The 19,504-nt window shown below is 45.1% G+C and overlaps 1 protein-coding gene across 4 annotated transcripts in view; it reads left to right on the top strand.

The window, feature by feature from the left end:
* Window positions 1-19,504, top strand: part of ANO7 (anoctamin 7) — a 39,597-nt gene that overhangs the window by 18,632 nt on the left and 1,461 nt on the right. For 2 of the 4 annotated variants that reach the window (XM_077929969.1, XM_077929970.1), the window contains exons 8-23: window positions 34-144; window positions 1,772-1,937; window positions 2,706-2,796; window positions 3,177-3,273; window positions 4,017-4,160; window positions 4,244-4,381; window positions 5,476-5,574; window positions 5,664-5,766; window positions 6,598-6,709; window positions 8,997-9,051; window positions 9,947-10,044; window positions 10,941-11,080; window positions 11,625-11,830; window positions 12,062-12,204; window positions 13,353-13,443; window positions 15,113-15,232. In XM_077929969.1, the coding sequence (XP_077786095.1) occupies window positions 34-144; window positions 1,772-1,937; window positions 2,706-2,796; window positions 3,177-3,273; window positions 4,017-4,160; window positions 4,244-4,381; window positions 5,476-5,574; window positions 5,664-5,766; window positions 6,598-6,709; window positions 8,997-9,051; window positions 9,947-10,044; window positions 10,941-11,080; window positions 11,625-11,830; window positions 12,062-12,204; window positions 13,353-13,443; window positions 15,113-15,232 (1,914 nt within the window). Of the gene's footprint in view, window positions 1-33; window positions 145-1,771; window positions 1,938-2,705; window positions 2,797-3,176; window positions 3,274-4,016; window positions 4,161-4,243; window positions 4,382-5,475; window positions 5,575-5,663; window positions 5,767-6,597; window positions 6,710-8,996; window positions 9,052-9,946; window positions 10,045-10,940; window positions 11,081-11,624; window positions 11,831-12,061; window positions 12,205-13,338; window positions 13,444-15,112; window positions 15,233-19,504 lie in introns of those variants that run through there. The other 2 variants (XR_003706883.2, XR_003706884.2) reach the window with 2 other exon arrangements.

Below are 19,504 nucleotides of genomic sequence, written 5' to 3' on the forward strand. Positions count from 1 at the left end.
AAGTCAAAATAACCTCTTTGTGCTTCCCTTCAGCTATATGAGATCCTGGCCACCACGTCATATGGCAACCCTAAGGCAGGACAGGTTGGAATAGAAAGGTTGTTGAATGAGGAGGTCTTCACAGCTGCATTCCCATTGCATGAAGTAAGTTGGCAAGTGCTCTTCCTATTCCACTTTCAAATGTGTTAGTTAGCCCATAGTGACACTGAAATAGAAAACAGGGAGATTTGAGAACACGAGCAGGCTGGCAGTGGCCTCAGGCGAAGGTCTTTCCGTCATCACCTGCTACCTGACCCTTTCAAAAGTGTGATGAACCTTTGGCCCACCAGTTGTTGCTGAACTACAAATCCCATCAGCTCTGTCCATTGGCCATGCTTACTAGGGCTGATGGGAGTTGTAGTTCAGCAACAACTGGCGCACCAAAGGTTCCCCCCACCTGCTTTAACTGGAGATTCCAGGATGCCGTCTGCATGGTAATGACCCTGCCACTGATTTTGTGGAAATGTATGTCTCCAAGGACATCACAAAACTGTTCGCTCTCAAGTATACAATCTTCCTGAAACAGCAGAATACAGGATGTGCTAATTATGTATATAGGGAACAGGATCCTATGTAAAGTCTAGATTTGGAGTTGTATACAATGAGCTCCACTTTAGAGTGTACTTCTTTGCTGCAGACTGCTGTTTATATTGGCTAAACAGTTGGGCCTACATATTACCATAGATGGCAAAGAATCAAATGATCTCTTTTAAATCTTCAGCTAGGTCTTTTAAGTAGGCATTTTGCTCCTTTACAATACTGTAGTAATTTCACAAACAGAACATTAAACCCAAGGTGAGGCTTCTTCAGGTATCTGCAATGGCACAGGAAAAGTGAAACTAAAGTAATTATTTTGGCCCTAGGCAAATGTTACGGAACATCACCAAATGCAAACAAATAGATATACTGGATTCTTTCCTTGTAGCCTAAAAACACCGGCCTTATTTGGCTTGCATTTGCCTTTGATCTGTCTGCATTTGAAATGGAATAAAGATTTGCAGGACTTGCTGAGCTTTCAAAATCTGAGTTCTGACCTACTTTGGGAGCTAAACAGCTATTTGCTTTATTTTAAAAATAAGTAAATTTGATGTAGCGGAGTTTGAGAACCCTGGCTTTACAGCTCATGAATTATTCTGACTGTGCTGTAGATAGTTGGGGGGAGAAATTCAGTTCGGTTTGCATCATAATGCGAGCTTACCCAGTTTGTTCTTTCCAAAGCAATACATGAACCAAAACGCAGCCGTCCTCCAAAATTTGCAATTGATGTGGGAAAATGGGAAACTGGACTTAAGCTTGGAAAGATGAAAAACTGAGTGAAACCAAAATTTGACAGATTCCTTCATCCCTAGCCGAGTGTAGAGCATCTGACTGAGTTTTGGCAAGAAGAACCCACTCCTTTCAGATATCTAAATATCTCCTTGATTGTTCGGAAGACAAACAATATACTTACAGTTTTGGATTTTGTTCATGCGATTCTGTGAAAGAGTGAATAGGTTTAATATTGGGCACCCCCTTTTCTCTGTTACAAATAAGGAAGCGTTGGTTTTTTGTTTTTGTTTTTAAATACATGTTAAAATTGTGACCTATTCATGAAGGCTGCAATTGATTATTCTATTTTAAAAAGTTACGTTCTTCAACTCTTAACGGGGAATTTCTGCAAGTTAATATAAAACACAGCACATTTTAAACAAATCTGTACTTGATATGGATACTTTCCCTCTTCTGCCAAAAGGGTCCCTACAAGATTCCCCAGAAGGAGATCCCCCATATTCAGCTAAACCAGAGGCAGATTCTTTTCCATTACTGGGCCCAGTGGAGTAAGTGGAATAAGTACCAGCCATTGGATCACATCCGCAGGTACTTTGGGGAGAAGATTGCTCTCTACTTTGCCTGGCTTGGTGAGTAAAAGGCCGCTTATGTCCATTTCCCTAGCATCTTGTTTTAGTGCCAGACTGAGCCCAGCGTGGTTATTTTGAAATGGATTGCCCCTCCTATTTGCTCCATAGGCCATAGCTGTCAATGTTTCCCTTTTTTTAAGGGAAATTCCCTTATTCCGAATAGGATTCCTCGCAAGAAAAGGGAAAAATTGACAGCTATGTCCATAGGCATGGGCATGTCAGTCAGTACAAACTGTTAGCCTGTTCTCCAACCTGGCAAAAATGGGCATTTTAGTAAGCCAGGTAATGGAGAACTGGGGGCATTTCAGCATTACAGACTTTAACTGGTTTTGTAGTCATTCCCTGGAACTAAAGGAATTATGGTTCACTGGAGGAAGAGATCTGGAATCTCTGACAACAATATAGTTGTCAACTATTCTATGGAAAAAGGCATGACTGGGTAGTATAAAACCAATATAAGTTTGTAGTGTAGAATAGTGTTTTAAAAACGTGATTCATTTTGCTGTATGCAACTAAGAAAGTTTGCCCATGGAGGAAATAGATCAGTGCTTTTTTTGCAGTCAGAATGCACCCATTCACATCCCTAGTCCTAGCACTTTGCTATGCTTGGGAATATAAGCCTTTTTTGTAAGATGGGTCCTTTCCACAAAATGAATTTAATTGGTTCTGGCTTTCTGGAAAGCAAGTTGGTGATGGGCAGCAGCTAGACATAGGTAGCCAGGGCTCCCCTTCTGCAGTTCTAATATGCTTTTACCTCTCTTCGTTTAGGTTTCTACACTGGATGGCTTTTGCCAGCAGCTGTAGTGGGGACACTAGTCTTCATAATAGGCATATTTATGATGCTTGATGACATCCCTACGTAAGTTCTAATTTCTTCTCTTCTTTCTCACTTTTCTGCTTGTAAAACCACTGACAAGCCATTTGGCTTTGTAACCCCTGGCTTTTTCACAGATCTGGAGCAGAATGTGGCAGAGATTTCTGCTCGTTAGAAATAAGTTCCTTGGGGATATCAATAGAATGTGAATGGTGGCTTTGCCTATGCAGCTAGTGTTAAGTGGTACCTAATGTGGCCATACTTATCCATTCAAGAATGGGAAAGGTGGCCTTAGGAACAGCAAGAGCCAAAGGCCAGAAAAACAAAGTGTTTTTTGAAGAGAAGCTATGAGTCAGTAATTTTAATGTGGTGGGTTAATTGCTTTTTTTCCTACCCTTTTATTTTTGCTCCCATCTGCACAACAGGAAGGAGATCTGTACCAGTGAGGGGAAATACAACATGTGCCCACTCTGCAAAGTCTGCCCCTATTGGAACCTCTCCACCATTTGCCCAATGTTTCAGGTACAGTTTGTGGCTCTGGGACAGCACTGATTCAAGCATAACGGTGAAGCATTTGTCAACACTTCATTAAAGTCATGTGTTAGATTAGGAGTACGTTGTGTGTTCTCAGGTAAAGGGTCACACAGAAAAGTACATTGGATTTACTGGGATATGCTGATCTTCTACACTTCCATGTGGTTCAGATAGCCTCCTCCACGCTTACTTTGCCTTGAGCCTATGTACTTGCCCACAGACTGAAGGCAAGACATCAGCTATGTGCTATCAGCTTCCACGTAAAAAATAATTTGATCCAGCCTCTGTTCATGTAGCATTTGTTCACCAGCATTAAACTGATACTCAATCTTTCACATTGCGTAACACAACTTTTCGAACTCAGGTCTTGCTTTTAGTGCATAATGCAACTAGCTCCACCTTTATCTTTTGGGGCCAAACTACATGCAACGGCAGCAGGCCCGTGTCTTAAAATGTAGGTTTGCCTTTAAATGCATGTAAAGTGGGTGACTGAGATTTAAAGGGACTTGTGGGCAGGGAAGGTTTAGCAGGAACCGTGTTTGTCCCCCTTTGCTTCTTTAAACCACACCCCTGCTCCTCACTTTGTGATTTGGGTAGAACTGCATTTTAAAAACTGGGCTATCTGTAATTTGCCCTTGATACAAAATTCATCGCCCCTCTGTCCCAGTCTAAGAGTGTTTTGGCCCATGCTTAAGTGCAGCTCCTTCCCTTTTCCCCCCTATTCTTTTCAGGCTGGTCGCCTCTTTGATCATGGTGGGACTGTCTTCTTCAGTATCTTCATGTCTTTATGGGCAGTCACATTCCTTGAATACTGGAAGCGGCTGAATGCTACCTTGACATACCGCTGGGACTGTTCAGACTTCGAAGATATTGAGGTACTAGCCTTGGGGGGGGGGACTCTAATACCACAAAAGCCCAACAGTGACACAGAGCCCACTTCAGGTTTCCTTTGTTGTAGGAACGTCCACGGCCCCAATTCACTGCTATGGCACCCATGACAACCACAAATCCAATCACTGGAGCGGAGGAGCCCTATTTCCCCACACGGAGCCGTTTCAAAAGAATCATGGCTGGATCAATGGTCATCATCATGATGGTGAGGGAGCTGCTATTTGAGGGTGGAGGCGTAAAATAGGATGGACTCTTGAGTAGGGATAGGGGAGAAATTCGATACAGTTCACATTTAGTGGTGAATCTATCTAATCTGCACTTTCAAAAACAGCATGAGAACTTAAACACAGGCATCATTTGACATTCGTACTTATCTGAATTTTGCAATGCAGCGCTCCAACCAATGTTTACAAAAATGCATACATTAGGTAAAAGATGTGTTCAGTTGAATATATTAGTGAACATAACATAAAAATGCATTATATTAAGTCTAAGTCCAAGTCTGCTGTGGCTGTGGGAGAAGCCAGAACCTCATGGGTGTTAATGCTGTGAACCCCACTATCATAGGCTCAGGTTGTATATATGTGTAAATAAACCATATATCATAAAGACATTACAGTCTCTACTGTGCTTCATTTCTAAAAGGAAACACATACCCTGGGTAAGTGCATCTGGTACCCCTTGAATCTCACATCACTCAGGGAGATTGGGATGGCGTGTAACAATATGTTATATTTGCCCTCACTTCCTCTCTCTTGGTTACCATTACAGTACTACTTCTTGCTTTTTGTTTGGATCAAAAGCCAAGGAAAAAGCCACTCAGAAGGGAGGAAATCACGGTTTCTATGTCTGTTGTGGCTTCTATGGTCATTATTGATGACTGACTCCTCACTGACACTCCTCTGCCTCACTAAGGGCAGTTCCACACAACACACTTAAAGCATATCCAATGCACATTTAAAGCAGACGATTCCCACCAAAGAATCCTGGGAATTCACTGAGCGACTTTAGGTGAGTTGCTATGTCTTGCAGCCTAACCTACCTCACAAGGTGGTTGTGATAAAAAGTTGATTCCATGGAGGAAAGACATGATGTAAATGTAAACAGATCAAAAGAAATAAAAATCAGATAAAGCCACATGCCACCTTGAGCTTGTTGGAGACAGGAAGGATGGATATAAATGTAAGTAAATAAGTAAAAAAAAAAAGTCCTCCCCAAGTCATAGTAACAGATCCATTTACAATAATAAGACAGCAAACTCATATTATTAGTACTCATTCAGCCTGGTTCTGTCTTCAGATTGCTGTGGTGGTGATGTTCCTGATTTCGATAATCCTTTACCGGGCCATCATTGCCGTAGTTGTAGCCAAGTCTGGGAAATACCTTCTTGTAGCTTCGGTAAGACACTTCCATGACTCTCTACCACTTTACCTTAGGTGTGCTGTTTGCATTTGGACTTCACATTCTCTCCTGTTTCCCCCTCTTAGGCTTCTCGTATTGCTAGCCTCACTGGCTCAGTGGTGAACCTCCTCTTCATCCTCATCCTATCAAAAATCTACACTTCACTGGCACTTTTTCTTACCAAGTGGGGTAAGTAGGCTGTATCTGGAAAGACCAAAGCAGGTTCTCAACCTGAAGGTGCGGCTTCTTGAAACCAAAACATTAAACCGGGGCTTGAATTTGTGGGAGAGGGGCAGGGGCAGGCAAATAGAAGATCTTTATTGAAATCCACAAGCCTTACTTCCTAACTCACCCTAATATTAACTAACTTGTGCCTTGCCATAGTCTTCTAAAAGCACCAGCTAAAATGGGTGGCACTAAACGTTTTTATGGTGGTGTATAGAATCTGGAATCCCCAAAAGTGGATTTTTTTACTATCTTCTTAGGGCTTGGTTTAAATCTTTGCTGTGAATTTTGGATGACATTTTGGAATATTGCCTTGCTCTGATCTTTATAGTTGTTTAAAAGTCTGCCTCTTATTTTTCCTGCATATTTTTTCATGTTTAAATTTTGGGATATTGACTGCATGAGCATCTCCCTCATTAGTAGGCAACCCTCTACAGACATCTGCACTCAGTTCACAGGCATCCAGAGAAGGGTTTGAGTGGGTCTGGGGCACAGCCTCACTCTCCTTCCATGCAGTACCACTACATGTAAAATAAAGGGGTGAATATGGCTTAAATCAGAAATTACAAGAGTTGTTTTTCATCCATCTCAGCCACAGTATTTCATTAAACTAGAAGGTACTTGTAACCCACAATGTGCATTAGAATTCTGTGACACTGAGATGGTTGGGGGTGGAGTTTGAGTCACCTTTGTTCCCTTCAAGAATTAAGGATGCTCCTGTTGTGACTTACCACTGAGAGGGCTTGGAAGTTCCCACCATTCTTGTGGTACTCTATTATGTTTTTTCTTCCCTAGAGATGCATCGTACACAGACCATGTTTGAAGATGCGTTCACCTTCAAGGTGTTTGTCTTTGAGTTCATCAATTTCTACTCCTCTCCCATCTACATTGCGTTCTTTAAGGGCAGGTAAGCTGTTTTGGAGATGGGCAGCTTCTCTAACGTGGATACCATTTTCCTCTGTGGCCTAGGCATACTTGAAAGACTCATCTGCACCATTGAAATATGCCCCTACTACACGCTCACATTTGTATAATTCTGTATCCTCCTTCCCCATAATTCTGTTTCCATAACATGATATCCCATCTGCATTCAATTTAGAGAACAGGACTACTTTCATTAGTGTGGGAAGAATACAGACACACTATTGCCTACATACTATTGTAGGTGATTTAACCATGGCCAAACTATGAGGAGAGCCCTATCTCTTGGCTGTGCCATGCTTTTTGACTTTACTGTAGCACATACCAATGGAACTCTCCACAGGCATCTAGTTGGCTACTGTGAGAACAGGATGCTGGACTAAATGGGCTATTGGCCTCACCCATCAGGCTCTTCTTAAGTTCTGCCCCCCACCCCAACAATAAAAAGCTCTGTGCAATATTTTTCAACACTGGGTCTCCAGGTGTGTTTAGAAAAATCATTAAACTGCCTAACCAAATCTACACATATATATTTCTCTATGGTGTAGATGTTGGGCTGAAACTCCCATCATCTCCAGTCAGCTTAGTCAATGGCCAGGGATGATGGGAGTTGTAGTCCAGACATATCTGGGGACCCAAGGTTGAAGAGCAGTGGTCTAGGCCACACAGAAAGAGAGTGGAACTCAAGAAGAGAGGACTTCTAGCCATTCTTTTGAAGGTGTGGTCTTGCTCCACCACTCTTATCCTCATCCAAGTTAAATTCAGTAGCAAACTGATGCTTCTTCTGATCCAGCCAAGTCTCAGATGTAGCAAAACTCAAAATTCAGCAGGAATTCTAGCTGCAAGTAGTTGCTATTGATAGCCATTGAGGAAAAAGTGAGGCCCTGTTGCCATCTACTGCCCAGAAGTAGTTATAGTTTATAATGTGAATCCTCAGCAGTGAGTATTAAAAAGTCAGACTGGTTGTAGGTGAACACAAGACTGAATGTGCCAGCTATGTTAGTTTGTGATGTTTGCAATGACCTTGGGATCCTGAATCCAGGCATAGCTGGAAGGTTATGGTGGAAAGACTGGTTTCTTCGGGTCAAACTAAATATTATGCATAAATAGTAAAACTCTACAGACCTTAAAAGAAGAAAAAGAAGCTATTAGGAGGTAGTGGTCGGAAGTAGAGAAGTCCTGGAGGAGATCTTGACCTGTAAGTAAATGTTGCATATAAATGTGTGTAATAAAATCCATTGGACCATCTTTAGGACACATCTAAAAACCTGGCTACCTGTGAGGGTGTGAAGAGGCAGGGGAAAGGTTAAGCACCTCTCAAGGCTTCTTTGCTTCAAATTGTCCCTGGCCAAACTGACATTTTCTAAAAATGAAAAGGGGAAAAAAGAAAAAAGAAAAAAGATGAGGCCCTTCTGGTTGTTCTGCAACCTGCAGAAATCTTTTGGTGCATTTTCAGTAGGGAGGCTTTCTCATTGAATTAAGGCAGGCACCAGCAATGATGGCATTTTGGTGTCTGCTAAAAATCATTTGTTCTTTTGAGCCTTTGCTGGACACTAATATTTTGACCCAATGTTTGCTGCCATGTTATTTATTCTGTAAATAAGTTTTAATGTTGTTTTGCACACCACCTTGTGATTGTTGTATGAAAGACAGTTTAGAAATCATTAAAATAAAAATCAGCAAGGGACCGTTGCGGATTCTTATGTACATTCTTGGAGAGAGAGCGGGGAATGCCTGCTCCCCCTTTCCCTGTAATGTGCTTGGACCACCTGAAGTTAGTGCTTTTCAGGATCATTGCTGTACAGTGGAACCTCGTGTTATGTACCGTCCTCCTTGCAAACGCTGCGGGTTACGAGCTCTGCTAACCCGGAAGTAGATGCTCCCAGTTGTGAACTTTGCCCCGGGATGCGAGTGGAAGTCGCGCACCGGCAGCACGGCAGCAGCAGGAGGCACCATTAGTGAAAGCGCGCCTTGGGTTATGAACGGTTTTGGCTTAAGAACGGACCTCCGGAATGAATTAAGTTTGCAACCGGAGGTACCACCATACTCCTCTTTTCTATGAGTCTGAGGGTTGTGCTGGCTGAGCCATTTGAGGCAGCAAATTGTATGAAGGTGCCTTGTGATTGGTTACAGTAGATGGCATTCTGGTCACTGCCAGCTTTTTTCCTGTGGCTTCTCTTTATGGACAGAGTAGGATGTTTATGCCATGAGTAAAGAAAGACCTTTCAGCTGACTGTCTTGGCCTTTTATTTTTATTCTTTCTTCACCTTCAGGTTTGTAGGCTATCCAGGACGCTATTCCACATTGTTGGGTATCCGCAATGAAGATGTAAGTATCTAAAAAGAGAGCAGTGCAGGACACGAACTCTAGAAATAACAGCTGATTAGGGGTGTTCTAGAGTGGCTGGCACCATTAGCAGCCCGTAAGGGACGTTTAAGACTGGAGTTAAACTCTGTATAATAAATGCACCAATAAAATAAACAAGGCACCCTCTTTGCCAAGGAAACAGGGTCGCCAATTCCAAAGGCAGAGGCCAGATAAAGAGGGCATCAGGTTCAATGCTGGGAGTGGATGTTTCTCTAAAAACCAAAATAATCCCTCTTCTAGCTCCATCTATCCAATGTCAAGTGCTTTTAGCCAGATTATTATTATTATTTATTGAATTTATATCCCACCCTTTATCCTTAAAGAGCACAGGGCAGCAAACAGATATACCATTTAAAAACAAAACAAAGCAGAAACAGATTTAGACGTTCTGAAAGCAATTACGTTTAAGGACATACAATTAAAAGGACTCATTCATTGTTTCCTTCCCCGACGTTTTAATGTGGTGGAAATCTTTTAAGTAGGCAGGATATGCTCTGAGACCCAGTGTTTGGTGTAGAGATTCCCAGGGGAGTAGAGAATTGAGGTTTCCTTTTCACCAGCAGCAAATGAAGTAGTTAAGCTGTCTCTAGACTGTTTCTCTACAGATGAGGGATTACATGACTAAATACTTCTCCATATAGAAACATTCTCTGCAGATAGAAAGCCAAGATTTCAGGGGAAATGGTTCTGGTGTTCTGTGTATGGTAATATCCCCCTACCCTTATGAAGGAGCATTCCATCATGTGAGCCTTCATTCTCCAACAATATAGCAAAGTTCTTGGGCATGAGGTCTGAGTGACTGTTAATTGTTTCTCTGCTGCATCATCCTTCTAAAGCCTCTCTCTGTTTTCTCCAGTGTGGTCCAGGTGGCTGCCTCATTGAACTTGCCCAAGAGCTGCTTGTCATCATGGTGGGAAAGCAAATAATTAATAATGTGCAGGAGCTCCTCATCCCGTGAGTCTTTGTGATCTTGTGCTTTGCTGCAATGGACTATCCAGACGTGGCCAGACCTGTAGAGAATAAACAAGATGAACAGACATATCATTCCCCAAAATATATAGATTTTCACTAATGTATTAATTTTTGTGCACATTTCCCCCTAACATATACATTTTTGTAAAGGTTTGGTTGGAGAACTTCATCATAAAATCCGGATAAGTGCAAATTTTGAAGGAAGGTGTTATGTACTGAGTTGAATAGGATCCAAAATGCAGCAGTCTGATTGGTCCTAGAACAATAGGATTCAGAATGCAGCAGTCTGATTGGTCCTAGAACAATGCAGCAGTATGATTGGTCTGCAGGAGCCACCCAATCCAGCTCCAGATGGAAGTGAATCCACAACCTGATTGGCTTACAGGAGAATTCCATAATTAGCCAATCACGTGCAACCCACTGTGTAAATAATGTATACAAAGCAGATACTGTGGAGAAACATTTCATTCCTTCTCACCACTATGAGCTGAATAAAGAGCATGAAATTCACTCTAGACTCTGAGTATATTTCAGAAGGCTATATTTCGGTTCTCATATTGTTTCAGGAAGTGCTAATTTGATATGCTGCTTTAAATGATATGCTGCTCCTCCATCCCTACCTCAAGATGTTGTGGCACTACACCTCTGTCAGGCCTAGCCAACATGGTCCAGTGGTCAGGGAGGACAGTAGTTGTAGTCAAACGGCTTCTGAAAGATGCAACATTAGTTACCCCTACCCTATAGATTCAATTCTGGGGCTAGATCAAAACTCTGTCTAGGCCTAGATGCAGACATGTAGCCACTAATTGATCGCCTCTTGCTGAACAATAAGAGGGCAAAACTTGAGCATGTTAACTATGTCTTCTTGCTCTCCACAGGAAGTTGAAATCATGGTGGCAGAAGCGGAAGTCTCACTCTAACAGGAATGAGGGCCAGGAAAGCTCCACGAAGCAGCTCTGGGAGAGTGATTACGAACTGCTGCCCTATGAAGGGCTCTTTAACGAATACCTGGAAATGGGTACGAATCATTTGGGAAGGAAGGAGATGAGCAACTGAGGACAGTTCCCTGACAGTTGAGGGCTTAGTCTGTGTAAGTGCGTGAGGCACACTGAGCCCTGTATCTCGCTTTGACTATACCATGTTCTCAGGTCAACCGTTCTGGTTCAAGAGCACTTGTGCTTGTTCCACTCACCCACCAGTTAGTAGCCCTAGAGGAGTGACAATTAGAATAAAGGTAAAGGTACCCCTGCCCGTACGGGCCAGTCGTGTCCGACTCTAGGGTTGTGCGCTCATCTCGCTTAAGAGGCTGGGAGCCGGCGCCGTCCGAAGACACTTCCGGGTCATGTGGCCAGCGTGACGGACAATTAGAATACATGGGGTCAAAAGCTTTATTCAGGTCAAAAGTGTGTGTGTGTATCCTCCTAAGAAAAGGAACAATTTAGCAAATGCTATCCAAAGTTCCTGTGGACAGAATTCTTGTGTGGGCTCACCTACATTATCTCCTGCGTGGGATTTCTTTGTGCTTGCCTTCCCTTATAATGTCTTCTTTCTTTCCTCTTCAGTCCTGCAGTTTGGCTTCATTACCATCTTTGTGGCCGCCTGCCCCTTGGCACCTCTCTTTGCCTTGCTCAACAACTGGGTGGAAATTCGCTTGGATGCTCACAAATTCGTTTGTGAATACAGGCGGCCGGTTGCTGAGCGGGCCCAAGGCATGGGCATCTGGTTCCCTATCCTGGAAGTCATCACACACCTGGCAGTCGTTAGCAATGTGAGTAGTGCTACTCAGGGTTCTCTGCGTGCAGCAATACTGAGCTGACTTAACGGTATGACTTAATAGAAGGCAGCTTCCTGGGTTGCTATGACTTTGCAGAGACTTGATACACATGTTGTGTAAAGAAGTTGGGGTAGGACAGAAAAGTGGGTGGATGTGTTCCATTTAACACCTGGAAACGAAATGGTTCTTTAGACAGAGACTATTATTGCGCCTCTCTTATTCCAGGCCTTTCTGATTGCCTTCACCTCTGACTTCCTCCCTCGGCTATATTACCAGTACACTCATGCCAGCGATCTACAGGGCTACATTGACTTCACCCTGGCCTACGCCCCAAAATCTTTTGTCCTGGAGCACAATGTCACATGCAGGTAGGACCTCCCACTTTTCTGTCTCAGCTGTCTTCCTCATGGGGGACATTGGACAGGTCCATTGCTTCAAAAATTAAACAGAGGGCAGGTTCTTGAAAAATAGCTTGCCTATTTTGGGACAAAGTGTTTTCTCAGAAAATCAGATAGTGCAGGATTTTTAAAAAAAATGGAGGGGAGAATCATGGACCACTGCACATGGAATAACATACCACATACTGTCATAAACATCTGGTATGGCAACTATCCCTTGTGGAAAACTGGTATAATATTCACCAAGAAACCAAATACAGTGAGATATGTAGCATGTTTACTCAGAAGTACATCTCTATATGTTCTGTGGGAAACATAGGAAGTTACTTTATATCAGGGGTCACCAACCCTTTTGAACTAGTTGGCATATTTCAAATTCTGACAAAATGGTGGGGCCATCAGTTTCAAAATGGCTGCCATGCGGGGTAGCATAACACAAAATGGCTACCATGGTGAGTATGGCATAGGATGCAGAGGCAAGTACCCCAGTACAAGGAAAAACATACAAGGTAGCCACATCACTCTACAGAAATTGCTTAAAGGGTACCCACACATTTTGTCTTATAACTTTCTTTCTCGGAGGACTAGGTGCTATGTTGGTGACCCCTGCCTTATGCAGAGTCTGACAATTGGCTTCAGTATTGTTCACAGTGACTTGGCAGCAGTAGTCCAGGGTTTCAGGGGACATTCCCAGTGCTACTTAGAGATGCCGGAGACTGAACCTAGGATTTTCTTGCATGCAGTGCATATGCTCTACTTCTGAGCTATGTTCCTTCCCACCAGGCTTGTTCACAGAAAAGCATGTATAGGAATTGCAGCCCTGAAAATAAGCATCTTTTGGCTCTCCCCCCCCCCCTTGCTATAACCAAGTGGACAGGAGACTTAATCTTTAGAATGACAACCAGGATCCGAATGCAGCAGGTCTCTGTTAGTTTAACTAAAGGGAAATGCAGCAGGTCTCTGTTAGTTTAACTAAAGGGAAATTAGTGGTGGCTTACAGGAAGGCATGGAGAGAAGCAATAGACATTTAGTTTGTTTCCTGCAAATGTATGGTTGCTATGCTGACTACTTCAGAGCTACTCAGCACACCTCTTTAACTTACAGCTCTATCTCCACAGGTACAGAGCATATCGAGAACAAAGTGGCAGGTATTCACTAGCTTATTGGAATCTACTGGCAATCCGCCTTGGCTTCATAATTGTATTTGAGGTTTGTTTCCCTCCAAGTGTCCCCAGAATGCTGCTCTACAAACAAGAGGTCCCATTTACATCTACCCACCTATTACAGCACTTACCATATTTGGGCAGTCCTATTTGGATTACATCACATGGTGGTGGAAGGACAAAAAAAAAAGTTGTGAAAAAGGGGTTGGGGAGCTGAAATAGTTACTGGAATATGCCCCTGCCCCAAAACATAACTTTTTGAACTGGCTCACTTGTTGTTTGCAGCCCTAATGTCATTATTTGTTTATAAAGACCCAGTGTTCTATAGTAAGGTAAAGGTAAAGGGACCCCTGACCATTAGGTCCAGTCATGATGGATTCTGGAGTTGTGACGCTCATCTCGCTTTATTGGCAGAGGGAGCCGGCGTACAGCTTCTGGGTCATGTGGCCAGCATGACTAAGCCACTTCTGGCAAACCAGAGCAGCGAACGGAAACGCTGTTTACCTTCCCGCCTATTTATCTACTTGCACTTTGATGTACTTTCGAACTGCTAGGTTCTAGCAGGGACTGAGTAACAGGAGCTCACCCCGTTGCAGGGATTCGAACCGCCAACCTTCTGATCGGCAAGTCCTAGGCCCTGTGGTTTAACCCACAGCACCACCTGCGTCCCTAGTGTCCTACAGTACAATATGTCATATGTTGACTGGAGCCTCGGAGATAAGGTTCAAATCCCACTCAGCCATGAAACTCACTGGGTGATCTTGGGCCAGCCCGTGTCTTCACCTAACCTCTCTCATACAATTGTTGTGAATATAAAATGGGGAGGGAATAGAGTCATGTACTACACCTCGAGTTCCTTGGAGGAAAGGTAGGATATAGATGTAATAAATAAATAACCCCCTCTTTCTGAATTTACTTCAGACATTGGCACGTAGGCAACTCTGTTGTTAGTGTGTAGGACCTTAAAAAAAAGGAGCCAGCTGTGGTTGCAAAGAAGCTATTTAGCTGCCTTCAGTCCCAGTCTGGGTTCAGCAGGTGATGATGATGTCAGGAACTGGTGCCGAGATGGTTTTGATGGAGCCGTTTCTGCAGAATTTAGCAGCTACTGCAGATCTGGTCCAGGCAAGATGTTAAATCGCTCCATCTGGATGAGGTCATTGCTACATCCTGGTCAAGAGTCTACTGACAGTGCCACCAGGATGTGCCTTGTTCTGTAAATAATCTACAAATGCACCTTCTTGGTGCTTGTGGAAGTCCTCTATCCCAGCTTATTCAAAGGGGAATGGAATTTGTATAGTAGGGCAATCTATATCCCATGGGTAGCTGGCTCCGTGCTGATCTGTACGTAGTACAACACAAACTACTTTTCTATTGAGTTTCGACTATTACATGTAATAAAGGTGTCACATTTTCAGACCACTGTAGTAAAGCTACATATGCACTAGTCCTGCTTTCTGGGACACAGGGGATCCCTTATCTTTGATAAAGCACCCCTTAATTGGTGAGATAGGCTCGTCATATTTTCGCTGCAATTACATATAATTGGCAGGGTGAAGAGAATACATACACTGGAGTCAGACATGCAGCAGGATTCCCCATCCATCTCGTTCTGAACAGCTGGGCCAGATTGCTGCTGCATGATCCTGACTTACTTGCTCCCACTCTGGCAATTTGGGCCACTGACTATCTTCAGCTTTCTTGCCTCCTCTTCCCAGCACGTGGTCTTCTTCATTGCACGTCTGATTGATATGATGGTGCCCGACATCCCAGAAGTGGTGGAGATCAAAGTGAAGCGAGAGCAGTATCTAGCTAAAGAGGCTCTGGCTGAGAACAAGGTAATCGTTTATTTTTAAATATTATTTTGAATCGGTACTTGGATTTTCTCTTCCAAAGACCATCTAAAGTGCTTAATGCCATAAACCTTAACCTAAACCGAGTCACACTGTTCCTGTGCTGAATCCCCTTCTTTGTCTCCTGGGAGAGGTTTCCTTTTACAGGACTAGGTGAAGCAGCAAGGTTCACTTGCTGTCAGAAATATAGGATGGCAATTTCCCTCCCTCTCTCAGTAAGCAGCCTTGCAGCTTATGAGAGTAAATATAACCTTTATTTCCTGTCTGGCACATGAGTATACGTCCACTGGTCTTTGTCAGGGAATCTTAAGTCCCTGTACCCACACTGTGAACCATGATGGGGGAACAAAAGTGCTCAAACACACAAGAGTAGCTCCTCTACCCTACCTACATTCCTTCCCAAATAACCTACTTTTACCTTGATACTGTATTATAGAGTTGTATCTGGTGAACTTGTCCTTCTGCTTGCACAACAGAATTGTCCTACTCCATTCCTTGCGTGTTTGGGGGTTCCCCCAACCCTCCAAAGCAGATTTTTTGGCAGGGCAAGTAAGTTCTGTTGCACAAGCAGAAGTCCTTGCACTAATTGGACAAGTTCATTAGATACAAACCCACAGTAACAGTGTTTCCCAAACTTAGGTTTCCAGCTGCTTTTGAACTACAATTTCCATCATCCCTGGCCACTGGTCCTGCTAGCTAGGGATGGTGGGTGTTATAGTCCAACAACAGCTGGGGACCCAAGTTTGGAAGACTGTGTTAAAATAATAGCATAGTAATTTTCTTGTATTAGATAACTAGTCTAATAGTTGGGCAGATGTTATAGGCGAAGGGGATCGAGATATGGATACGCTCGTACCCTTTCCAATCTGCGCCCCATCCCGAGGGACGAGGGTAGGGTGAGCAAGGATTACTCACCTCCGTCACTGGTGCTGTGCAATGCCAGGTCTATAGGCAATAAAACCGCCACCCTGCGAGATTTCTTTATCTCGCAGGGGGTTGACCTGGCTTGTGTGACGGAGACCTGGGTGCGCGAAGGGGCAACAGTTACCTTACGAGAGATGGCGCCCCCGGGTTTCTCCGTCCTCCACCAGTCGCGGACTGTGGGCCGGGGGGGAGGGGTGGCATTATTAATCCGGGAAGATTGTCCTTTCAGGGCTCTACCACCGCCATCGATCCCCGGCATTGAATGTGTTGGCCTAGTGTGGGGCTCCGAGGAGAGCTTGGCTGTCTGGCTGGTGTACCGGCCACCTAGCGCACCAGCAGCCACCCTGTCAGGCCTATTGGAGGCGGTGGCCGGCTGGGCCTTGGAGTTCCCTAACCTATTGGTATTGGGGGACTTCAACATCCATGCTGATGCCACTCCCTCCTCACAGGCTCTGGACCTGGTGTCTTCCATGGCGACACTAGGGCTCTCCCAGTTTGTTTCAGGCCCCACACATCAAGCAGGCCACACGCTGGATTTGATCTTTGGCGTCGGTATAGATGTGATCATGTCTCCTTCGATGAAGGTGCCATGGTCTGATCACTACGCTCTGAAAGCCAGGATTGACTTTCCACCCCCACCCTGCTTAGGTGGCGAGCCAATTTGGGCTCGCCCGCAGAGGCTGATGGACCCTGAGAGATTCCGCCAAGCCTTGCGGGACCTTGCTCCCCCTGGCGACTCATTGACTGAGCTTGTTGAGGGCTGGAATACCCAGCTCCTGGCAGCCATCGATGAGATCGCACCTAAGCGCCCTCTGCGACCCCGCAGAAACCGGGCTCCCTGGTTTACAGAGGAGCTCCGGAAAATGAAGCGGGACCTCAGACGGCTAGAGCGAGTATGGCGGGGTGCCCGTGACGGAGCCTCAAGAACATCTTATAGGGCTTTTATGAAAACCTACGAGATGGCGGTGAAGGCTGCTAAGAAGTCATACTTCTCGGCCTCCATTGCATCCGCTAGCTCTCGCCCAGCACAATTATTTAGTATAATCAGGTCTTTAACGTCCCTTGAGGGACAGCCAAATTTAAATAACAATTTGACACACAGCTGTGAGGCATTTGCGAGCTTTTTTGCGGAGAAGGTCTTGTCGCTCCGCCATGACCTCCCTGCCAATTTGGATACAATAAAGGAACTGGAGGCCCCTTGACTGTCCTCGGGTCCAGTATTGGACCACTTCGACCGGATATCCCCAGCCAATGTGGACAGACTCCTCCGAGCTGGAAAGCCCACCACCTGTCCTCTCGACCCGTGCCCGTCTTGGCTGATTAGAGCGTGTCCAGACGAGGTGCGGGCCCTCCTGGGGGATATCATCAATTTGTCCCTTGGCACGGGGACATTCCCAGGGGAACTGAAGGAGGCAGTGGTGCGCCCGCTCTTAAAGAAAACATCATTAGATCCTTTAGATCTATCCAATTACCGCCCGGTTTCGAATCTTCCGTTCCTGGGTAAGGTGATTGAGAGAGCGGTTGCTGAACAGCTTGGTGGGTTTCTGGATGAAACATCGGCTCTGGATCCATTCCAGTCCGGCTTCCGCGCTGGTCATGGGACCGAGACGGCTCTGGTTGCCCTAACAGATGATCTTCGTAGACAGCTGGATCAAGGCGGGTCGGGGCTGCTGATTCTTCTAGATCTATCAGCAGCTTTCAACATGGTCGATCACGAACTTCTGGACCACCGCCTTGCCGACGTGGGGATCCAGGGCACAGTCCTTCAATGGCTGCGCTCGTTTCTCTCTGGTCGGGGACAGAGGGTGGCGCTTGGGGGGGAATTGTTATCGCGCCACTCCTTGGTGTGTGGAGTACCTCAGGGTGCGATACTCTCCCCGATGCTTTTCAACATCTTTATGCGCCCCCTCGCCCAGCTTGTTCGGAGTTTTGGGCTGGGTTGTCATCAGTATGCCGATGACACCCAACTCTATCTGTTGATGGATGGCCATCCTGACTCGGCCCCAGACACACTGACCAGATGTTTGGAAGCTGTGGCTGGATGGTTACGTGGGAGCCGGTTGAAACTAAATCCTTCGAAGACAGAGGTCCTGTGGCTGGGACGGGGCGATATGGGATTGGGGGGGCAACTCCCATCTCTTGCGGGGGCGCAATTAGTGCCAGCACCGTCCGTTAAGAGTTTGGGTGTAATCTTCGACACCTCCCTTTCCATGGAGGCGCAGATTGCAGCTATAACAAAGGCGGCATTTTTCCATCTCCGCCAAGCTAAGCAGTTGGCTCCTTACCTCTCTCGCCCTGACCTAGCCACTGTGATCCACGCGACGGTCACCTCCAGACTGGATTATTGTAACTCGCTCTACGTGGGGCTGCCCTTGAGACTGACCCAGAAACTCCAGCGGGTGCAGAATGCTGCAGCGAGACTCCTTACGAGGTCTTTGCTGCGAGATCACATTCACCCGGTGCTATACCAGCTGCACTGGCTCCCGGTGGAGTACAGGATCAGGTTTAAGGTGCTGGTTTTAACCTTTAAAGCCCTATATGGCCTAGGACCCTCGTACCTACGGGACCGCCTCTCCTGGTATGCCCCACAGAGAAACTTACGGTCTTCAAATAAAAACATCTTGAAGGTCCCAGGCCACAGAGAAGTTAGGCTGGCCTCAACTAGAGCCAGGGCTTTTTCAGCTGTGGCTCCGATCTGGTGGAACACTCTGTCACAAGAGACCAGGGCCCTGCGGGACTTGACATCTTTCCGCAGGGCCTGCAAGACAGAGCTGTTCCACCAGGCCTTTGGCCAGGGCACAGCCTGACTCCCTCCCTCGGCAATCTTCGCGGAGCTCTGGCCCAATGGTTGCTAGTGCCTTGAATTAATTAATTTTTATAATGAATGATTTTAGAATGTTGTTTATGTTGTACTTTTGTACTGTTTTATTGTTGTTAGCCGCCCTGAGCCCGGCTTCGGCTGGGGAGGGCGGGATATAAATAAAATTTATTATTATTATTATTATTAGTGACACCGGTCTATCTGTTGTGGGGGGTGTACCTTATTTTTGGAAGCTGGTATCAAGAACTGGCAATTTTAGCTGCTGATTGTGTTAAGTTCCAGCCTGTATGTCAACACCAATCTTTCTGACACATACCTTTTAGGGGAAGGTCTTATATTTTTCCTACTATGTGTCATTTGACAAAGCAAAGTAAGATTCTGGAGGTTGGCTCACCCTTTGATCACACATACGGCTCCTCTGCTATCATTCAAAGCATATTGTGCCAACAATCTATGGACAACTCCATAGAATTTTTCTAATAGCCAAGTTTCAACTCTCTTGGTCTCAGGTG

The sequence above is a fragment of the Podarcis muralis genome, chromosome 6 (assembly GCF_964188315.1).
Source record: "Podarcis muralis chromosome 6, rPodMur119.hap1.1, whole genome shotgun sequence".
Classification (NCBI taxonomy): domain Eukaryota; kingdom Metazoa; phylum Chordata; class Lepidosauria; order Squamata; family Lacertidae; genus Podarcis; species Podarcis muralis.